The 23,344-nt window shown below is 40.7% G+C and overlaps 1 protein-coding gene across 1 annotated transcript in view; it reads left to right on the top strand.

The window, feature by feature from the left end:
- Positions 1 to 16,850, top strand: part of KCTD1 (potassium channel tetramerization domain containing 1) — a 70,350-nt gene extending 53,500 nt beyond the window's left edge. The window contains exons 3-5 of the mRNA XM_064507332.1: positions 9,496 to 9,640; positions 11,960 to 12,265; positions 15,890 to 16,850. Coding sequence (XP_064363402.1) covers positions 9,496 to 9,640; positions 11,960 to 12,265; positions 15,890 to 16,048 — 610 coding nt within the window. The 3' untranslated portion in view covers positions 16,049 to 16,850. The remainder of the gene's footprint in view (positions 1 to 9,495; positions 9,641 to 11,959; positions 12,266 to 15,889) is intronic.
- The last annotated feature ends 6,494 nt before the right edge of the window (positions 16,851 to 23,344 follow it).

The raw sequence follows: 23,344 nt of genomic DNA, 5'->3' as shown, positions 1-23,344 counted from the left end.
TCTGCGGTTCAGTCCAGGAGCTCTCGGCACTTTTGCAAACCAGCCCCGAAGTCTTATGGTAAAAGCTCAAAAAATGAGGAGTGTGCACTTCAGGCTGGCATCGCATTGGCACTTCAGCACAAACGTGGATGGAATAAACTTCTCCAGGGCAGCCTTTGGGTGCCTTACCTCCATTCCCTTCCTGCAACCTCTGCCTCGTTCGTTAGATGTCCCTTATTCGTACAGCAAACGAAGCAGGGGTCCTATGGACAAGGGTCTGCTACACTGTCCTACCCTGGCTTATCCCTAGGTTATCTACTGCCTAAATTGAGGATACTGTAGGAAAAAAGATGGCTGCTGTGTCATTAAAGACTAAGTCTAAAATGCTTTGTGCACGGGGAGGCTTGTAAATTAAAGTTGAAGAAGCACCTTTATAGCTGACGTTTCCTAACTTGTGACACTTGATTTGATCACCTTAATAATGTTCTTTATACATGTACTTTTTTTTTTCTTGTGTGTCATCTTGTGGGTCTTCAAAAAGGCAGACTAAACATCTTTCCACCTTCCCTGGCAAATTTACCATGTGACAGTAAGAGCCTGTGTTCAGCTGCAGGGTTGAAACCTGCTAATTGGTTTTACAGGCTTCGGATGCACAAGCTAGTAGTAGCAAATTGTTGTTCTCTTTGTGAATTATGCTCAAGAAGGATGATTCAGACTTTGCAAGTGACTTTCACAGGTATTGAGAGCAGAGGAATGAGGAGGTTCGGGAATACTTTATTCGTGTCTGGATTCTGGAGGAGAGTGTTTTGTGGTGACAGAGACTTTTTGCAGTTAAGAGGTAAAGGTTTTAGAAGCACTTTCTGTGGATTTTATTCATTAGACAGTGAGAAGCTGTTACTCTAGCCTCAGTATAGAACTGGTCTCTCTTTCCCTTGAGGAGTAGATATCATAGGATCCCCTGTATGGTACCAGAGTTTAGTTGTAAAATCTGATGCCTTTATGGACTGAAATGCAAGGGAGTTTGTGCAACTCTTGCACAGGGAAAGGCATGTGCCGTCTTGTCCTGTCTATGGCAACACGTTGTCCTTGCTCGTAGAGGAGGCAGCAGTTAATGGAACAAAATAGATAGGATTTCTGGCTAAGTGACCAGTCAGAATTGTGAATATCTTGGAATGTTTGGTTCATTATGATTTCATTGCAATGATTGCTATTTACTGGGGCTCAGAACAACCACAGACAGATAAAATGTGATGCCTGGTTCCCTGGTTCTGAAAAACGGCAGAGATAGGGTTATCATAGTGCATTTCTTACGGAGCACTCTTAACCCTGTGATATTTAATGCTTTTGGTTCCAGAACTCATTTTGCTGATACTTTTCTAAGGGATTTAATGGAGGACTCTTTGAGAGTGTTTCCTAATTTCCAGCGATCTGTATGTGGAATTTTGATACCAAGTGTTCTTAAGTGTACAAAGGAAATACTGAGAGTTAGCAATGGTTTGAATGAAGTTCTTGAAAGCTGGGGGGCAAATTTGATGCATTAAGGAAAGACATCAAAGAATTTCCCCCATTCTGAGAATGATTGTTTCTACATCCAAATTTTTGAAAGTGAAATGTTTCTTGTAGCTTTTTTTTTTTAAAGTTTTCTTGGGTTTTTTTGTTGTTGTTGTTCTGTTTTGTTTTTAAGTGTTCTCTCTTTGAGGAATCTAAGTTTACAGGGTTTATCGATAGAGATTTGAAGATGAGTGTTACTAACATGCCTTTTTAACATACCTTGGAGGAGAGTGGGTTGGAGCTAATATTTTTGTTTTTTTCCTAAATGTGATCCCAACACACAAGTTGCACACTTTATCACATTGCTGACTGCAGAGGGGTTCGGTGTTCTGAATATAATGATTATCATGGCCTTTGGGATGTTATGTATTCGGCAGTTTAGCTGCTTTCTGCCTTTTGGTATTGAATGATAAACACTCCAGTTCTGCTCCTATCCTCCATTATCTGTACTCACAGCAAACCTGACCATCTTAAACATGATTAAAATATAATTCAAAAGTTATTAGCTAATTATGACGGAAAGTACTTAATTTGCCATTGCTCCCTAATAACTTAAAGGTACTCCTGATAACTTGGTAATAACCGTATCATAAGCAAAAGGACACGGTTGCTACTAACTTAATAGGCAGCTTCCCTCAAGATAAAACATAAATAATGTACCTCAATGAAATCGGATTCGAGCTTAGTAAAATTATCTTGGCAAGCAAACAGAATATTTGTTAAATTTTCTGTGAAATGTTATCATTGCCAAGAAAACTTGGTTACAAAAAATAGAGATGGAGAAAGTATTTGCATGAATAATTGATTTAACATTTCATTGGTTTAAATGATTTGGGGAAAAGTGGGTTTGATACGCACTGGAAAACTTAAGTTTTTGAGGACTTGCGAGATACCAAGCACTGTTGGAGATGTGGAGCTTAAAGGTTTGCAGTGTGCTCATCGGTAGATCCAGTGCATGAGTGAACCTGAAGAACATAGCAGGGAGAGATGGAGTTGTGACTCGTAAAATACTAGTGGTGATTTGCTGTACATCCTGGCAAACCGTTGAAGCAAAAAGTCTCCTGACAGAAGAGGGATGGAGGAGGGTTTCCGCTGCCTCTGCCCTGCGTGGGGGTCTGCTCAGCTCGGTGTGTGGTGGTGGTAGGGCTGAGAGCTGGCCAGATGGGGGTCTCTGGAGTCCTAGAGGGGTGTGCTACTGCCCTGTAGGTAGTGCCTTAGCTAAAGCAGCAAAATCTGGGGGGGGAAGAGAGGTCTGTATGGTAACAAAAAAGGTTTGAGGACTGCTTGGTATCTGGAGGCAAGCAAAACTGGTGAGGGTCAGGGATGGGCACAACGTCTAGGGGGCACCAGTAGGTTTGGTGTCTGTCGGTGGAGGAGCCTTACTTTGCCGAAAGCCCTGGGGCTTGTGGGGGTGAGGATAGTGCATCAGTGGCGTGTGGGGGACAGCTGGAGAGCAGAGAACAGACATCCCTCAGTCCCATGTAATGCTTGAAATGCAACCTAGAGCTTCAGGAAGCTTGGCTGTCACTGTATAGAAAGTGCTTTTAAAACCCTTACTTGCCTGGCCTTGCGTGAAAAGACGCAAATTTGGGTTGCAGCCTGTCTCTCTTATCTGTCGATATTGCCGGTAGAGCAGAAACTGAGCGAGATGTACTGAGGAGAGAGAGGAGGTATATGGCAAAGCGAAACTTCACGTCCCATCGTTGCCAGCTCTGGGACAGCCTTCCCCTGGCCTCACCCTCACCGCAGCAGCGCGGCTGTGGGAGACTCTTTCCCTCTGCCAACGTGTAGTTTTCTGGCCGTGAGTCACAAGCTATTGACATCCCATCCCAACTATTTTCTCCCTTTCTAAAATGTCAGCGTTTCTACGAATGCTGTTTGGGTCTGGTTGGATGGCAGTCCTGACTCTGGAAATGTGTATGAACATGCCAGGGATATGACAGAGTCTACAGTTTGTAAACTGTTTTTGCTGGATGTTATTCCAACCTGCGCTCGCCATGAGACTGAGAATCAGTATGTTGTGTAAAGTCAGAGGGACTTAATGTACTAGCTTTATTTCAGAAAGAAATTATGATTTCTGGTATAAGGTTCTTAGGTTGCTAGATCACCTGTTTAACAGGGAAAATGCAGGGTTTTTTTGTTTTTTTTTTGTTTTTTTAAACTTCCTTTTCAGGCAAATAGAACTTAGTCTGTTGCTATTTTCTTCTGGGGCCTTTGCTGTTGATTATTTAGTTTATCCCAATATTTCCTGTGAGACACACATCCTCTTTTGTTTGACTCTCATTTATTTACAGGACATCATCACCCTCATCTGCAGGATATAAAGCTGTAGTTCACTCTCTAGTGTGAGTAGCATTCCTGCAACATGACTACATGGCGTTGTGCAATATATTCTTTTCCAGTCAGTGTCAGTTTGTCCATGTGGGTTAGATCCAAAGACTATTAGTTCATTCTGTAATATGTCTGATTTGCTTTCATCTCTGCTCCTGGTGCTGTCTCTGGTCAGGCAGGTTATAGCGAATTCCATGTTTCGTTGTGTTGTCTCTGCTGTAGCCCACAATGATACCACCTCGCTCGTTGTTTCAGATCCTTCCCATCTGTTCCTGGCATAGGTTGCTCTTCATTTAAGACCACTCACCACTTCCTGTCTATCTCAATTTCTTCTAAGTGTTTTATTAGCTCTCTGCATTTGCCCTTATGTTTTCTTTTGCCTCTGTGCTCAAATAACAATCCTAAAGTGTTTGAAATGGTTTCCATGTAAATGATTCAGTTCTTTAATCTCTAGCAATTATTTCCACAAAAGTTTCTGACATCACTTCCGCTTTGTATCTGTGATTTATCTGTTCACTAAACTACCGTGTAACGCTTTCTTTTAAATCTCAAAACCTGGTGTTTTAATACCTCCTCTTGTATGTTCTTGCTTTGTCTTTTTTTGGATCCTATATAAATATTTTTTTCTACAAAAGGTTTAATAAGATTTTAGGTTTTAATATACTTTCTGCCTGTTACCTTCTCTTTAATCAGTGCATTCATGTCTCTTCTAATAATGTAGAAATTGTCTGTGCCAGGGAATTCCAGAGACTCATGGATGTGAAACCTTAAATTATATGTAAGGCAGAAGAGATAAGAACAAGTTATAATAGCACTGACAGCAAGAGATTACAACAGGGTACTTGGTTAAAATGTGGTTTGCATAATATATGTGCTACTGGAAATTGCAAATTTATTCTGTTATATCATGTTTACGAGGCAACTTTTGTTATGCAGATTTATCACAGAAATTGCTAGGTATTCAAGCACTCTGGATCCATATGATGTAAGGTGTTCAGGAGAGAAGAGCAGCTTGTCACTCCTAAAAGTGGTCCTCTAAAAGATGAAGCGAAACTTATGGTCATTCTCCACTTCGGTAGTACAGCTACCTGCATTTCTCCCTAGTGTGGATGCCTCTCCAAACCTACTAGCTTCTAGGAGATGGTCCGAAATTACATAATTTAGATATACGAGGAAGTAAAATTAAATAGCCATGAGATGAGTATACCATTAAATAGATCTAATTTATAATGGGCTCTTACGCAAATTGCCTTTGAGCACTCAGTAAAAGAAAATGAACAGAAATTGATAAGGACAATGTGGACTAAAAAGTTGCTAAGAGAAAAAAGTACAAGCCTATTCCAACCTAGTCTCTGTACACCCTGGAGTGTTAAATAAGCACTTCCATTAGCCACATAAATATAATGATGTGATAATAAAACTTGTATTTGGTTGCCCTTTAAGGGCCAGCCCCTGCCAACTTTGCCTCAGTGGCTCCAGCCAAGCAAGTAAGACTTCATCTACAGTACTTTTTTTTTTTTTTTTACAAAAAAATTCTCTGTCATGCAGTTCATTATCTGAGGAAGAAAGATGTGTTTTCACGAGTACTTTGTCCCTTCCTAGCCACTGAGTATCAGACCTCAGTGAAGTCCCAGGCAGTGATTCTGCCTTGCCTTCTGACCGCCACGACAGTGCAGATATTCCACCTGCAGGAGAAGAATATCTTCCGTCAGTTTATTAAAAGGGCTTCAGACCGGCGGTTTTCCTCCCTTTTTGTTGTTTTATGAAAGACACGAGGAGAGAGAGGGGAAAGCTAACAGCTTAGAACTGTTGAAAATGGTTTATTACAATTTTTTTCAGTCAGTTTTGAGTTCGCAGTGTTCTCTGGTAACAGTAATGATAATATACTGAATATATTCCCTAATAAGGAATCTACATTTTCCCAGAAAAAAAAAGGTTCTACCTTAGATCAAAAATAATGTAATATTCTGCATGCTTACAGACATCAGGGCTTGCTTCTTTTCCATGTTCCTTGCATCTCTTTCATTATGAAAGAGGATAATTTTTGCTATGTTCCAGTAAAGCCACTGAAATAATCTGCAGCACTGTGTCATTTTTCTTAGTATTAAGGAAGTTGTGGGATAGTTTGCTACTTTCAATAATATTGGCCGTCTTTTTCTTAATTATTGTTTCTTCCCAAAATTGTCAATTGAAGCAGAATATACTAAAGGAAAGTCTTTCTCTCTGTGTGTTTAGTAATACATATAAACATTTATACTTTTAGAGAGCAAGTTTATAAACACTCACACCATGTATACAGTTTTGCTGCGGACTGAGTGTATTTTTATACTTGACAAACAGGGCTTGTTTCTGAAGTATTTGAGAAATCCTGTAAGCAATGTCATCTTCCCATGCTAGATTTTAATTCTGGAAATGCTGCTATGTGAGCACTGATCTGTGGGGAAAATTGTCCTTACAGTGTTTTACAGAAATAAAATATTAATCTTTCCCATGACCTGTTGTTTTCTCCCCATTAAAACCAAGTTTGAGGTTGCACCTGTTTTACGTCCTCGAAATAAAAGCAAATTCTCCAATGCAAGCAGAGGTTTTACAGTGGTTGTATTTTCAACCCTTGAAGCATTTGATTTCTGACAGTGGAATATGATACTTAAAGCCATAGACATTAATTATTACCCTTTGGAGGTCGCACTTTCAACCCATGGGACATTAATTTTCCATATATACAGAAAATTCCAGCCTGTTAGCTTTAATTAAATATTTCAGAAGTACATTTTCTTCTAAATGGACTACAGCTTTTTATCCTTTACCCTTGATATTTGGCTAATTCTGCATATAATTATCAGCTTATTTTGCAAGCTGCCTTCAAAGCGCTTTCCTGTTTGGAAATCCATTCAACTGTTACGTATTTGTCATTAAAAAAAAAAATTATCGTTGTCAATCATCAGCCAAAGTTGTCAAGAAGGAGATAGGAAAAAACATCTTTCAGGCTTTCTTGGGAAGTGCAATTACAATAAACATGACTTCACAGTCCTGTTTCATGCCAGCAGGTTGATGTCACTTAGGCATTTATAATTTCAGCATGAGACCAAGCAGAAAGAAAAGCTGAGTTCTGGGTGCAGGAGGGAATGGTTGTTCAAACATTATTGTATTCAAAACTTGGAGGGTGAGACGCAGCAGAGTTTGCCGCTGTGCTTCCAGGAAGCCTCACATGCAGAGGGAGGATGCAGGGCCAAGATCTTCCCCCGGTGCTGGCGTAGCCCGTTCTGCTCTGGTGGCAGGTGTAGCGAATGCCGCTTCAGGGCAGGACCATGTCACTGGGTTTCGGTCCCCGTACTATTACAAGTCTTTCCCTCGAGGCCTTATGAGAACTAGAATCTGCAGTTTTTCATCTAAAAAGGAAACAAGCTTTAGTTTTATTTGCAGTATTGTCTGTGTGGGGTCCTAATGTTTGTGCACTGTTGTCAGTATTCTGATTTTGTCAGAAGACTCCATCCTCTCATACTATCTTGTTGTTCTCCTAAACAATTAATAAAATGAAAACAAAAAGCCTAGAGGTTTAAAATATGTAATTATAATAGTAATTTGGAAGTAGGAAAATGCTGCAGAAACCAATTACGATTATACATTTCAGTAATGGCTTACTTAGCTAAATATATATTTTTGTGTGCATGGATTCCATTATATATTCCAAGACTAGGTGCTTGGGTATAGGGGAAAATTAAATCTAAATACTGAGTGTTACCATATTGGCTATAAATGTTGCTCATCCACTTAGTGAGTATGCTCTGTCACAGCTTAAATTTTGAGCAGCAGGGCAGACAGTAACAAATACCCATGGAAGAAAGCTTGAATTATTCTAAGCAATAGCCTTGAGAAAAGTATTTTCTACCTGATCATTCAGCAAAACATATTTAATTCCTTATATGTTGCAGATTTCTTGGAAATTAAATAGGTTCAGGTGTTTCCTACAGAATTTTAAATGGCTGGCTGAGATTAATGGCCTTTTGTTTCTTTCCCAGTCTTCATTTCTCCCAGCTGGTCAGAAAGAATAGATGAGATTGGTGTTCCAGTCAAAATTTTTTGTAGAATATACTGTTGGGATACCTGCTATGAGCATAGATGTCTCCTCGAAGTCCGTCTGGGTTTGCGGCATGGTTTCTAAAGCGAGGCAGTATGACTGTGGGTGCAAAGTGGCTTTTGCTCAGCTGCAGCCCACAAATTGAGTGTGATCATGGAATAAAGTGCCTCTGCATCATTAGGTCCATGTGATGTACGGCAAGATTTTTCTGTATTCTTCAGAATACTGCATAGATTTTATTATGCTGCTCTTCAAATCAGACTGGTTAGATTAGCACAAAAGCTACTTATGAATGACCATTTTCATTAAAATAACGAAAACACAATCTGCAGAATGTAACAGGTTGTGACAAGGCTCTAAAATCATGTTCAAAAATGTCAGTAATATTTCATGCAAAATGTCCATGTGAAGTCTCAGACATGAACTATTTTTGAGACAGTTTTGTTTGCAGTTTTTTGGAGGCAGGATGTCGGAAAGAATCAGGAAATACTTCCACATGCACGTATGGGCATATGAACACATGCACAAAATCAAACATACCAATCACTCCTGATGATTTCATTGAGAAATTTCCAGTGACTCAGGAGTGTTCTGCAAACACCTCAGTGCAAAAAAACACAACATGTATTTCATATGCTATGTCAGGGATTTTGTTTGGGATTTCCAGCTCTTCCTACCGATCTAATTAAATCAGGTTTTGTGAGAAACAGTTATAGAAAACTTGTGTTTATCTAACAACAGTTGATGTTGCAGGAATTTTTAGCAAATGAAGACTCTCTGTGTGACAGCATGGTTCTGGTGGTTGGCAGATGGTCTCTATAAAAGTGGAAACATTTTTCCTATTTTTAGAGCATGCTAATTGATACCTGCCACAAACAGAGTTACTTTTTCCTGTGAAATCACTACATCACATTGAAATGTTATAACCTTTGCATTTCCAGTTACTTATTCCCACAATGTGCTGCCCCCGCATTTGTGCTTGTACAAGTGTTGGTTGCAGTAAAGTGCATCAAAAAACCAATCTGGGTTCAAAATAACCTTTTTCGTTTCCCCAGAGATTCAACCAAAATCAGGTTGAGCATGCAGTCCCCCAGAAAGCAGAACAGATGCAACTGAGTGGTTGCTGCAGAGGAGGGTTGGGGTTAGCTGAAGGCCATTGAGAAGTGTCCCAAACTGTGGCCTTAGGGTGTCATCTTCCAAGACGTGGATTTGGGCAGCAAAGCTCGTGTGGGAAGCTTCTCCCCAGCTGAGTTGTCCCTGAGCTGGGCTACCAAAAAGTTTCTGAGGCTGTGCTATGAAACATAAATAGGTGGTTTGAAAGTAGCCCTTTCTTTATGCACTGGAGCCAAGGAGCTATGTCAGTGAAGTCTTTGGGACTCTTTGCATGGGTGGGTTTTACTAAATGTGTGAGTTTTGCAGCATGCGTCTGGCTTCCAGCCTTTTGCAGCATGACGCTCCTGCTTAGTCACAGTGAGGGCATGAGGCGCTGCTGAGCACCACTCTATCTGACCTTGACATTGCCTTTTCTTTTCTTTCTTTTTTTTTTTCCTCTGCAGAATTGGAAGACTTTTTGATGGCACAGAGCCCATTGTCCTTGACAGTCTCAAGCAGCATTATTTCATCGACAGAGATGGGCAAATGTTCAGATATATCTTGAATTTTTTAAGAACATCGAAACTCCTCATTCCTGATGATTTCAAGGTGAGATTTCAAGGGCCTTGAATGTTTTGCATTTACCTTGCAAGAATTTGACAGCCTAATCAAAACAGAGTGGCAGACAGGAGGGGCTTTAAAATATGATGATTGAGTTCAGGTACTTGGCAGAAGTAATTGTGGTGTTGCTAAAGTGATATCTGTTAGCCTTTCCTAGAGTGACATCAATACTAAATCTTCCTCTCCTCATGATGGTGTAATGGAGCACCCTTGCCATATTTGAGCTAGGGAAGCTAAATATCATAGGATGCTGGTGGAACATAGGATGTTACAATTTATAACTGACTCTTCATCAGTTTTGAGGTTAGTGGTTCTCCTCTCCATCTTTTGTGGTTCCCCTCTGATTGCAGTGGCTCCAACTTCCAGTCCCACGTTGAAATTGAGAGAATGATGGGGGAAACCATGATACCAACAAAATAAACTGCTTGCATGGTAATATTTGAACATTGGGTCATAGAATATTTTTTTCTCTAAATTCTTGAATATATGCTGAAAGTTTAATTTGGGAAGAGAAGTCAGGGATGAATATTTCCACATAAAATATTTAGACTTTATAGAAGAGTCTGTTTTTTTCTTTTTAATATCAGATTAGATTTGTGATAATTCACCATGTCAGGTACTAGCCTACAGAGGCGGAGTTTCAGACTCGTTGCGATGTTCTGTATTTATCCACTTGTACATATGTGGGTGTATACGCGATGTCAACGAAGTGGGAGCTGCAGACCACAGTTGCAATCAGAACAGATCTTTATCATGACTTTATGAATGCATACCAAAGTAGCTTGCTGTGCCATTAATTCACAGTAGGAAGTCTGGCAATTCAGATTGATCAGGAGAGGTGATGTGGAAGGGTCAGAGCAGTTTACACTGTTGTGCAGCCTTTTATCCCTCATATTTAACAGACAGATTTTTCAGGTGTTTGGGGCATAATAGATGTTATGTTCAGTTTAACAGCTGTATTGCAGCAATCTTTGAATCATCTGCGGTAGACTCATACTTATTTTTCCCATGCGTGACAAGGTTAGACTTACCTAAATAATGTGGGAGTTTAGAGACTGATACTGATAAGCATCATATTCCTCTTTTGAAGCCTTAGAATGGCTTTGTGCTGCTCTCAGCACTTGTCCTAAAGGTAATCAGAAATACAGAAAAAGGAAAAAACAGCTTCCATATCGGATTAACAAATCATATATGCAGAGCCTTTTAAACACGTAAATATACTGTAGCAGTGCTGAAATTAAAAATGTAACTCCTGGCAAGTTCACCCAACCAACATGATGTTCAAAGGGGTCCCTTCCAGTTATGCTTTAAGTTGTCCAAAAGATCAGTGTTTCAAATGAACAGTGATCCTTCTTTCTTAGAAATATAGATGTTCGATGTTTTTTTTCTTAGGCATTAAATGTAAGCAGTATTCTGAACATAATTCAGGTATCCCATGCTCATGAAGTACTCTGTCTGCAGCTCAAATTCAGTACTACATTGACTGTTAGCACTGTTTCCTTGTTGTCATTCTATTCCTCTGTCTTCCCTAATCCTCATGTATTGTTTTTCTCTGTATAAATATTTTCCAAATGGTCTTATGCTCTTAAGCCTAGAAAAACGAGATTTTTTTTTTTTGTATTTAAAATATGGCCATAGACGAACTCCAGATCATCAGTTCTAAATTACCTCTATACTGGATGTGCTTAGAAATGCCTTCTCTCTGCTCTGGTGTTTGAGACAATGTAGTAAACAATACTGTTGGCAAAATGGGGAGGTATTAAAAAACACTTAATTTTTAAAATGCAGTAATATATGCAATTCATTATGCAAATATCTGAATCATTTCACACTTAAAACCATTGCAAGCTCCCTCATTTACATGCTTATACCTGTTACTATGCCTGCTAGTATCGCTGTAAGACACGATGGATCCCGATGATGGATTCTCTGAATCCTGATTGAATTCTGCTCCATCTGTTCAATGAGGTCATTATTTTATGACATCACTATGGGGATAAAGATTTGGGAAAAGGTGGGATGTGACCGTCTGGATTATTTCAGAACATGAGGGAGCTAAGTGAGCATAACTTTGCCCCCTCCCCTCCAAAATGCTACCATACTCAGTCTGTTTCAAGTGGCTGATGGTTTTCTTTTGTTTGTTTGTTTGCACTGTTATTTAATTATACCTTCCTACACAGTAATTGTGAAGCATGTCTGAAGAGTTCCAGATCTAGAAAACTGTTAGCCTGAATAACCATATATATTAAGCGGAGCATTAGCAATGCCTCTTTCTTAATTGTGCACAGTAACGTATATGTCTTTCAGGACTACAGTTTGTTATATGAAGAAGCAAAATATTTTCAGCTTCAGCCGATGCTAGGAGAAATGGAAAGGTGGAAACAGGACCGTGAGACTGGCCGCTTTTCAAAATCTTGTGAGTGCTTGGTGGTGCGAGTTGCCCCAGATCTTGGAGAGAGGATTACACTGAGCGGCGATAAGTCATTGATAGAAGAAGTGTTTCCAGAAATTGGTGATGTGATGTGTAATTCTGTCAATGCTGGCTGGAATCATGATTCGACGCACGTCATCAGATTTCCACTGAACGGATACTGTCACCTCAACTCAGTTCAGGTAGGAAGTCACATATGCAATTTTTGGAAGGGAGCTTGCTAATGGGGTGCCAGTGGATTAATTTACTTCTCTGTAACTGGAGGGTTTCAATGAACAAAATCAACTAGAGACTCTGAGCTAATTATTTAGTTCTGTGGGTCAGGGCTGCTTTCTCAACTTAAGTCACATGCTTCATGACCAAACCTCTTTGCAAAACAAACTACAGCAGTGTTAAAAACCTGCTTTAGGAGGTACACATTTGCCTGAATATAAAGACATTTTGTACTTGATGAAACACTTTTTGACATTCGAATATAAGGTGACCATTCAAGCCTGCTTCCTGTCCCTTCCCTGCTTGTTATAAATTGTTTTCTGGACTGATGGAAAGTCACAGGGACATCTCAAGCCAAGGAGGGAAGATGCCACATCCTGACAGAGCTGTTGTATCCTCTTGTGGAGGTGAGGGCTCTGTCCCTTCCTTCACCTGCGAAGGAAACAACTTCCACATGCTGAAAAGGTAGCGGAGATGCTCTGATTTATTAGAATCCACAGGAGCTCTGAAACTAGATAGGAAGTCCAAAGGAACAAAAAGGTAAAGACCCAGTCTCTCATTCAGGGTGTTAAGTGAAAAGTGAGGGGAAAAGCAATTTAGGATGAGTAAAAGATGGCTGGATTCGGACACTGGCTACTGAAAGGATGGCGTCCCTTCCAGAAAGGGAAAATGTGGGTGGTCTCCTCCTCTTTCTCCTCCTCCTGAAATAAAAGCCAGTATCTTCTGGACAAAGGAGATACCTGCAGCTGTGGAAGAAGGCATCTGTTGAGTCTTAGCCATGTAGAGGCATCCCAGTGCCTCAGACACTAATACTTCTTGAATAGATGTATTGGGTTGCCCTATACTTTCTGCAGCTCATTCTTTTTCCCTTCTTGATGAGCTAATAAAAACAATGACTTGTCTGCTTATCACAGATGGGCACCTATCTGTATTTTCATGATCTTAGGGAAGGTCCTCCTCTTCCACATTCAGTATTTTTTCCTGTTTTATTATGACATAGTAGAGGATGTAGCAATATATAAAATACGTAGCAGTTATTTTTAAAAAATCTAATATGAAATGGATAAGAAAAATTTGGGGAGACAAGTTCAAGTAATTTTCGGAAGAATTGTAATCAGCTTTCAAGTTATAGTATCATCTGTCTTGTCCTCTGTGTTAGTTAAAAACAAAATAGAAAACAAACAAATCTGTCCATCTTGTTACCACATCCTGTGCTAATCTGGAATTGTCATTAGTACAATTGATGCTGTTTGGTTTGGATACACCTACTAAATGCTCCAGACTCATGGGTAAGGTCTTTTACAGAAAAGACTTGCAAACTGAGCTTGATGTCTTTCCATCTACCAGCTCTTTCAGTCCAGGTAGAGAAGTTCTGCTCCTCACCCCAAAGAAAAAGAGCTGAGCATTGGCGTATGCTCTGAGGGCTCGCTAGGTATTGTTTATGTACCAGTTCTGTAATGCAGCAGTATAGCTAGACCTATCAAGATACTGTTAACACATGTTACGCTTGTGCAGTTGTGACTCGGAGGAGGTTTTTTTTTTTTTTACGGTCTTTACTATCATGTTGAAACATCAAGGGGTTTTGTCATATTGGCTGATACAAGTTTCAGGCATTCCTTCAATGTTCAGAATTATAACTGAAAAGGGATATGACTTCAGAGAGGGTTATTTGTCCACAGAGCTTATGATAGTTGTCAAAGCAATTTTTATTTATCTCGATGTTTAATCGCGCAAATAAGAATTGCCAGGCATATTTACTCATGTGAGAAACTGAAGTCAGAGTGACAAAATATGCATAGGCTTCAGGAGGGAAGATGATCCCATGGTACCTATGTTGCTGTTGATGCATCTTCTGTTATTTGGGGATGTAAGCACCTCACAATCCTAATAACAATGTGAGATGGGATAGGGACTATTTGTTGATCTGGAGAGTGATGTGCAGACTAAAGGGTTTTCCCAGGGCTGGGCTAGTTTCCTGACCAATTGCTGCCATCACCTTTTCTCTCGCAACCTCAGTTCTCCTGCTGTGTTTCTCAATAGCTTGCATTAAGACATATCTGAAGGATTTGGGCTTATAAGATTAAAAGCTAAAGATGGGGATAAATAGAAACTGCACTGAAATTCTAATGTTTACATTTTTCATGAATTTCTAGTCTCTTTTCCCACTCCCTCTTCTTTGAGATTTGTCTGCTGTGTAATTAGCTGTACTCAGGTATTTTGGAGAGACGTTTGTCAACCTGAAGCAATGCATGTAAAAACGTGGCAAGTCTTGTACTTTTAGGCATTTTAAACCACAGCTCGCTTCTCCTCCCGCCCCAATGCTCTGCAGTTTTCTGCCACTCTGTTTTCCCTGCTGTCCTAGTATATGCTGCGAGCCAATTTGTTAATTGGTGAAATAGCTAGAAAAAAAAAACTCAGCTAGGAAAAAAGTCCCCCTGCTTTCCCATGTGTGAAGAGAGAGCAGTGAAAGCTGCTTATGGCAGAGAGGAGTCCCATGGACAAACCCACTCCCAGCCAAATCCTGGGGAAGGCCAGTCATGCTGGACAGGGTCCCAATTTTTGGGGGGGTCTGTAAGCATCTGCCTCCCCTGGCAGGGGTAGGAGACCCTGAGCAGATGCTGGTGATGCCCCATGAAAGCCTGCTTTGCAGGTGAGGAGAAGGAAGCCCAGAAAGCAGCTGGACATGTGAAGATGAAAGTACTAACGAGTATAAACAGGAGAAAGAACGCATGAGCCCTGAATTTATGCTGAAAGAGAATGAACAAGGATAATTAAAAAAAACAATTGTAGTATGGAAGGAAACCTGGCACTCGCATGCTCTTAGCAGCATAGCACTGATGTTAGGACCTGAGATCTCTGTGGAATCTGCTTGTTCAACATGTGGATCCTCTTACTCTTTCACAAGCCCTTCCTGTCTTGTTAGGATTATCAGCAAAGCCCACAGAGGGCTTTTTGAATTCCCTTGAATTTCCTTTTTTTTTTTTTGTGCCAGCATATCTTCCATTGCAAGTGCACTCAGGGTGTAAAACAGAAGGAGAGATGTTGTGTTGGCATGATTTTTTAGTCCTGTAGTTAAAGTTAAAAGGTCCTATGTTTACCACAGATAACAGTATAACCAGAGATCTTTGCAATCCCTCTCAGTTTTTAAGCCTCTGGAAAATCTAGTGGTAACTTTTCTTAAATTGTGAATCATAGTATCTGTTATCACTATGTAGTTTATATTTATTCAGCATTCTCCTTTGTCTGCTGTGCAATCCTCTATTTGCTATTTTGCATCATAAATATGAAGCAGACAATGCATTATTTTTTCAGACGTGCTTTTGTTGATAGAAAAATACTGTATTTGTTGACAGTACTAAAATTATTTTTTTCTCAGTTTTTCTTCTTACTGCTCAGTCGCCAAAGTCAGCAGAAATCAGTCCAATCAGATGAAGCTTAGGGACCCGGTTAACATGTTTCAGCAGAGGTGGTTCGTGGATCTATATAACAACTTTTGTTCCCTAGCTGGATCCATTTGCAAATGGCAGTCATCATCCTTGGACAGCAGTCTGTTTGTTTACTTATACATAGGTGTTTGTTTGCTCTTTTTGCAGGTACTTGAGAGGTTACAGCAAAGAGGATTTGAGATTGTTGGCTCATGTGGAGGTGGGGTGGACTCTTCCCAATTCAGTGAATACGTACTGAGACGAGAACTCAGAAGGACATCTCGTGCACCCTCCGTCATTCGAATAAAGCAAGAGCCTCTGGACTAAAATGGACATGTTTCTTTATGCAAAAAAAAAAAAAAAAAAAGGAAAGAGGAAAAAAGGGGGACGTTTCATGTGCAGTTTGGACTCCAAACAAGTCCTGGAACCTAAAATTGAATAAAAGACACATTTATATCAAATATAGAGACCACACCTGAATTCATATGGGAACATTTGGAATAGTAGTAATAATAATAACCTCAAGGTGTAAAAGAAAACATATATATATAATATGTATGTATATGTATGTATGTACATATATATATGTATGTATATGTCAAAAGGTAGGAAATGCAACAAAAAAAAGTGGTAGATGAGGTTGGTGCTGTGATGGCCATTAAGTGTCCTAGGCCTTACTCAGGCCCACTTAACGGTATACAAGCCATTACCATTGGGGGATACATAGACTACTCTTACACATTTTCCATTGCCAAACAGCCATCCACTTTTTAGTGTGTACACCTTGATTCAACTTTATTTGCATATGGAGGTTTATGTCTGTCTTTTTTAGAGGTGGATGGGCAGGCGTTCAGGAGACGACCATCCATTGCATTGGAAAGCTAGTCGACTGAAATTTTAAATGTAGTTTGTACAGAAGTCGCACACTTTTTGTCTGCCCTCACAGATGTGAAAGGTTAACTTTTCTTTTGAATGAGTTTTTGTTGTTGTTTTTTGTTTTGTGTTTTTTTTCCAAAGGGGGCCAGAATAATTAATATTTGGTAGAGATGCTCTGGTTTGAATCTGCTGCTTTCCTACAATTTTTCAAATTTTATAATGTATTAAATACAATAAACTCTGTTTAAAATAACGAGGGTCTGATTTAAACCACCGAAAGCAGGGAGGTGGGGCGCCGTCGAGTGGCGCACCCCACGTGCTGCGAGCGGATGCAGAGCAGTGAGCAATCCCGCCGGCAGCGGGACGCTGCGACGCCAAGGCATGGCGGAGCGAGTTAGAGTTAGCAGACGCTGTTGTGGGTTTGCGTTGCAGGAGCTGTCTGGTGCGCCTTATGTTGCTGATTTTCCTCCAGCGCTGTTCTTTTAAGCTCTGCCCCAGTTTAAGGAGAGGCTGTTGGTCAAACTTAAAAATAGAGCCAGCTCAGCCCAGACAAACCAGTCAAGAAAATGATGCCTGGTTCTGTAAATGAACATGTAACCGTTAATAGTTGCATCATTCCTTCTTCAGGAAGGAGTTGACAGCTTTAGCTCTCAAATACTTTGCTCTGATGAGTGTTAGTCAGCCTGTTTGTTTTTTCATGTTGTTAATTTCCTGTGTTTAAAACAAACGTTCTTCTCTCCAGAAAGTAGGACTGTCAGCCCCTCGTGTTGCACCACCAGCTGCGTTATTCTCATTAGTAGGCGGTAAGTTCTGTGTAGTTACCCTGCGAGCTGTGATTTTGCCAAGTCTCACTGAGATCAGCTAGGCACCTGCTTGCTTGCTTGCTTTCGGTGGGATTTTACAAACGTGCCACGTAACGGTGCTGCTGCACAAACTGTTCACAGGTTGATGCTTCCGTCATGGGACATGCACCAGCAACCACGTTCTTTCATCCAAAGTATCTTTTTATGCAATATTACGGAATATGACTGTATATTCATCTGAGTATGGAAATTTCTATAGACTCAATGGTGCAGGCATTCCATTCATTTTGGTGACACTTTGCTATTTATTTAAGAAAAGAAAAAGAAATTGTTAAAGTAAATATGTGTAATGAGGTTTTTAATATAGTCTGATAACTCAGCATTTTTCTGTTTTTTATTAAAATTTGTCAGAGGGCATACTTAAATACTTGTCTGGCAGCACATATCAGTGTGGTCTTGAAATTAAGGAAACATGGAAATGGGTGGGGGGGACACTCCAAAAATTGAAGTTCATTAGCTGATTATTAGATCTTCATGTAAAGCTGATCTGTTGGTACATATTTACACAATACTGGAACAGCTGCACTGTTGGAAATGCTTGTTTTCAATTAGCAGCAAGTAGCCCTCTTACATAATAAACAAACACTTGCTTCTCCTACCCCAAATTTGGTTGTTAGTTTGCATAGAAGTCAGAAAGCAAAAACCATGGGAAATAAATATTTCTCACAGATCTCCTGACTGTTGGAAGCGCTACGAAATTTGTGATGCTGAGAAAGAGGTCAGTCCCACGAATCGCGAATGTACTGATGCAAAGCGGTGTGAAGCTGCAGAGACTATTTCTTGCAGAAACCCTACCCACGCTCCCCAGCGTAGGGGTCCTTCTGTCGCCCCCCAGGAGCGGTGTACCTACCTGAGGATGTGTTTCTCCTGTCTGTAAAAGCCTGAACGTACTCCCAGATCCCGACGTGCCCCACTGGCTGCAGCGTTCCCGCGCTCAGGCGCCGGCAGAGGTGTTGGAGGGGGATGCTTGGGCAGGGGCTGCGGCTCTGCATCGCCGGCTGCCCCCCCCCCCGCCCCTGCTCACCCCTCCAAAATGGGCACCGCAGCTCCTGCAGGGCCAGCGGCTGGGTGCAGCGGGCAGCGCTCCCGCGCCTGGCAGCTGCGGTGCGGAGCCCCAACGTGGGCGAGACGGGCAGTGGCAGAAGAGCTCGCTGGGTCTTCCCTCCCGCGTTCTGCCACTGATGCCGTTTGCCGTGTTGTTTTTGAAGCGCGTAGGTTTTGCTAAGCTGGCGTTTTACTTGTTCAGGACGTACCTGTCCAGCTCAATGGCACCGAAGAGGCCGTTGCGCCCTGTCCCCGACTGGCCGGTTGCCCTTCCGCTGCATGCGCGGCCACCGCAGATCGAGTCCTAAGTCGCTCACAGACCCCGAATGTCAATGTCGCTGCACTTAGGTAGCAGTCACGGAGTAAGAGGCCATGGGTAAACAAAGCAATGGCTAATGACAAATGATATGCAGAAATAAATTAGATGTAGATTTTAGACAGCAAATGAGAGTTGTCCTGTTTGCAATTGAGGCTCATAACAATGTGTGTTTAAAATGTTCTTTAGAAAAACTGATCGACAGACAAACGGGCAATAGATCCAGGAAGGGTAAAAGAAAAGAAAAAAAAAGGGGGGGGGGGAACCAGACTATGGTCAGCTCTTTTCTGGAGGTTAGTAATTTTGACATCTACAATAGTTTATCCAATTTTTTTTATAAAAGATATAACTGCATTTTATGCCATCAGTGGTGTTTTATTTAACTAACAAGTGGAAGAGTAGCAGCTAACAGTAGCTGCCAACCTTGTACTTCTGGTGACCTGAGTGAGCAGCCGCCAGGAGAACGGCCATGGACACGGAGAGAGTGCGAATACCCCACGACACCCCTCCATCCAGTGAGACCCCGCAGAGGAACTGTCTTCATTGTTGCTTTTTGTAATGTTAACGCCGGGTATCTCCAATAACCATCACCCCAGGGGTTAGTTCTTTTCCTAATGCCTCCTTAATATACTACACAACTATGTAATGTAAGTATAGATCCCGGCACACTTGGATGAACCTTTAAGGCTGTTAGCGTCCTGTTGAAGACGGTCCTACCTGGTGAAACCAGAGCAAGGTAAATTAAGCAAAGTGAAGTCCCACTTAATCAAGGTGTTAATCTCTCTTTTTCTTTTTGGTTTTTTTTTTTTTAGAAATACTACTCATAAACAAGTACTACTAATATTTTACCTCCAGGTTCTTATGGCCAGGTAGTTTGGCCCAGCTAGTATGTCCTTCCGTTGCTGTATGTCTAGAAGGAAGCTTATAATTTCAGTGGTTGATTAGCACAAGCTTTTATAGTTAGAACATTATCTTTTGGTGTCTGATATAATCCTGTTCCCTCTCCTGTTACTGTAAAAAAAAAAAAAAAAACAAAAAAAAAAAAACAGGTTGATCTTGCAGATCCATAAAATGAGAATCCATAATAAAATCCAATGGGGACAACCTACTACCATGTGAAAACATGACATTTGAAACACCCATTCAATTATTTTTCTTTATGTTAAACAAGCACTGATTTCAATTTGAAGAGAAACATTTTGTTCATGAGCCTAAACATTTTTGCAGCAGCCTTTAAAATTGGTTGATATACTAATTACAGGATTTTTACCATCACCCACATGACTTGTCAGGTGCATTTTTCTTTAAAGTTCCCCCCCCCCCTTTTTTTTTTTAAGTATTTGGAGAAGGAGAAGAGTTGGTTTTAGGCAGAAAAAAAAGGATTTTTTTATTGACCAATGGTCAGTTTTGAAGAGAAATAAAAACATTTATTTCTGTCTGTCATTTCTTGACTGTAGAATTCTATATTATGAAATATTTCTAGGGACAACTGGTATTTATATGTAGGCATTCTTGCTGCCTGAGGTTTATTTGCAGTGGAAATGAAACCAAGAAACCCTTAGGCCCTGTAGACCAGTTGCTTTTTCTCAGGCTTCAGTTTGAGTGGTTTATTATTTCTTGAGGGTCTGGAGGGATCGCCACCACCAAAAATCAATACTTTGCAGCAAGTCCCTGTGTTGGCTTTGGCTGCTGCCTCATTGATCTGGGTACTGAAGACCCCAAAACAGACTTGGCATTTTGGGTCCTCCGTCTGAGACTGAGACTGTTCAAATAGTGTCCCTATCCTTCATCCAATAAAGATGCAGATGCAAAGCACGAAAATTGATCCTGGAGTTGTGTAGTTGTAACCCGAGCTGGTGGCCAGCTCAGGGAGCTAATCTCCGTGCTGGTGGAATGTCAGCGCCAGTCCCCCGAAGCATCCTCTGCTCGTGCAAGTTCGGACTCCAAGATAGTAGATAGTCTGTTTTTCCTTATGTCTGTGATTTTATTTTTTTCCCCTGTAGATTTGTTGGCTAGCAGATTAAAATGTTATGCCCCTGAAATAATTAAGAGTATATTATTTTCTAACTGCTGTCAGATGTGAAGGGCTAGATTCCCCTTCTGCCTTTGTATTCACAGTGAGCAGTGATTCACCCCTCACCTAAGGTATGGACTGAATTACAGATTTGTGGAAAATGGGGATTATGTGGAGATGCGCAGAACGATGATCAGCTCTCTGTGTTGTACGGACAAAAGTTGTATGTTATCTCTAGTGTGCGTTCTTTTTAAAAAACACAGTATTTTCCGCTGCAGGTCAGAAGAAGTGTGATTCAATTGGACTCTTATCTCACAGCCGCACTGAAGCTGTATGTTCTTGAGCTCTTCTTTTTGGATTGCCTGTAAATCTGATGTGTGACTGACCCGAGTGATCTCCCTTTGTGAGCGATCTGTGCTTTAGCCCTTGTCAAACTGAGCCAGTCTCTACCACTGCTCCTCAGAGTACAACTCTGGTGTGCTTTTTTCGGGTGAGCAGTGGGAGGGAGGGGAGAGAGAGAGAGATTTGTCTCTGTACTCCTGAGTTCGGGCTGATAAATGATCTCATCCATAACCCCAAGTGGTCTTCTGGTTTCTGTTCTATGATGTAGCTTGCCAGTATTAGTCTTAATTTTTCTGAGAAAAATACATAATGTGGGATGCCTGGCCTTGCCTGGTCACCATTACGAAATAGTTTAATGTTGAGTATGGCAATGTATTAAGTGCACACTGTGGTTCAGACATTTTTTTAAAACAACAACTACATTTCGTGAAGTCCCCCAGACTCTCACTGTACTCATTCTGCCTTCAGTGCAAACCAGGGGGCTCAGGGAGGATCGCAAATGGATGTTTGACATTAATCCCAAAGAAATTAAGCTCAACAGAAAAACAAAACAAAAAAACCCAAAACAAGCATAGCATGGACACAGGATCTAAAGATCTGTAGCAAGGATTCCAGCAATCCTTACAGCTTCTGAATAAATAAATACTTCAAATCTGGATGCCTTGCATTAAATACATTTATTGCCAGATAAACAATGAAACTAGCTGTGCATTTTTTCCCCTCAGTTTTGTCAGTTCAGGAGGCTTGTTTTTCTTCTGCTTGGGGCTGTGCCTAGGCAGCTCAAGAGTAATAATTTTGGCCCTAACGCAGTACTTCGTCTCTTCAAAGCATTGTACAAACCTTCAATTAAGCATCTCTCTACCTGCAAGGGAAGTAGGTAGCAATAAGCTCATCTTACAGCTGCGGAAACTAAAGAGGATCGACTTCCAAGCACTCTGATGGCAAACCACACTTCAAGATTTATGCTTAACTGCCACCACATCTTTTACAACCACTCTTAGAGTGTAAAAGACTTTGAAATCAGTGCGGTGCTATGACTCTTTTTTTTTTTTTTTTTAAAGCTGTTCAAGCAAATATAAGGCGTCCATGAGATGTCTGAATAGGCTTTAAAAATACCACTACAATCATGTTAGGCTTGATACTCTTTTTTTTTTTTTTTTTTTTCTAATTCCTTCTCAACTGAGAGAAAAATAAATGAACAAAAATCCTCTCACCTTTCATGTTTTAAGTAGGCTCTACTAATGTCTTCATTTTGCTCTGGCTCAGCTCTTCAGTAATGACTGTAATTTTCTATGTATGATATTTCAGTTCACTACCACAGAACTCAGCCATCACAGGAGGGAAAAAAAAAGAAAAAACAAAATATCCCTGTTATAATTTGTGAAAGAGCTTTGACTGTTCATAGGGATCACAACAAAATCCAGATGTGCACCAGGATGGTCAATGGCAGGGATGTTTCGAGCTTGGCTGCTAACATTAGGCAAGGCATGTCTGGCTAGTGGCTTCAGATGTTCCAAAATCAAAGTTACAACACTAGGGAACTAGGGCTTAAACCCTTACAGACTATCGTCTTCCTTAAGCGTCTGCTCATCTTTCTCATGGTTGTGGCTTTTGGATGAGTGGTTAAAAACCTGTGCTATAGTATCAAACGTGAGCGATGCAACTATTCCAGTAGAAAACCGCTTGGCTCAGGGACAACTGTTGTGCAGAAAAATTCTCTTCTGATGCATTATCGATAGACGTAAGTTAAAGCCATAAAGCTTGCAGCTTTATCAGGCAATATCTACTAAATCCTGGAAGCATGTAAGATAACCTAAATGTAATCTACTGCATACCAGCTCCTTCAGTGATGGATAGCAGAACAAAAGCAGGACTAATGAAAAATTAATGAAAGCAGTTACTTCCATAAGAAAAATGATCTGTTTTCTCCCACCTTTGTATTGATTTTAACTGGCCCTGTAATTGGAAGTGTGTAATTTTTTCCTAAGGTAAAGAGGATTGAGGGTGAGGGAGAGTGAGCATATAATTCTATTCATGTTTGTGACATACTTTCAGGCTACAAAAACAAAGCATTTTCCTTAGGATGTTGAAGCTGCCTGGGAATGCAGACTTCAAGCATATTTTTTCGGCTCAGGCAAACTGCCATGCTGTTTGCCTGAAACCAGATC

This window comes from Dromaius novaehollandiae, chromosome 2, assembly GCF_036370855.1.
Source record: "Dromaius novaehollandiae isolate bDroNov1 chromosome 2, bDroNov1.hap1, whole genome shotgun sequence".
NCBI lineage: Eukaryota > Metazoa > Chordata > Aves > Casuariiformes > Dromaiidae > Dromaius > Dromaius novaehollandiae.
This window is presented reverse-complemented; position numbering and strand designations above follow the sequence as displayed.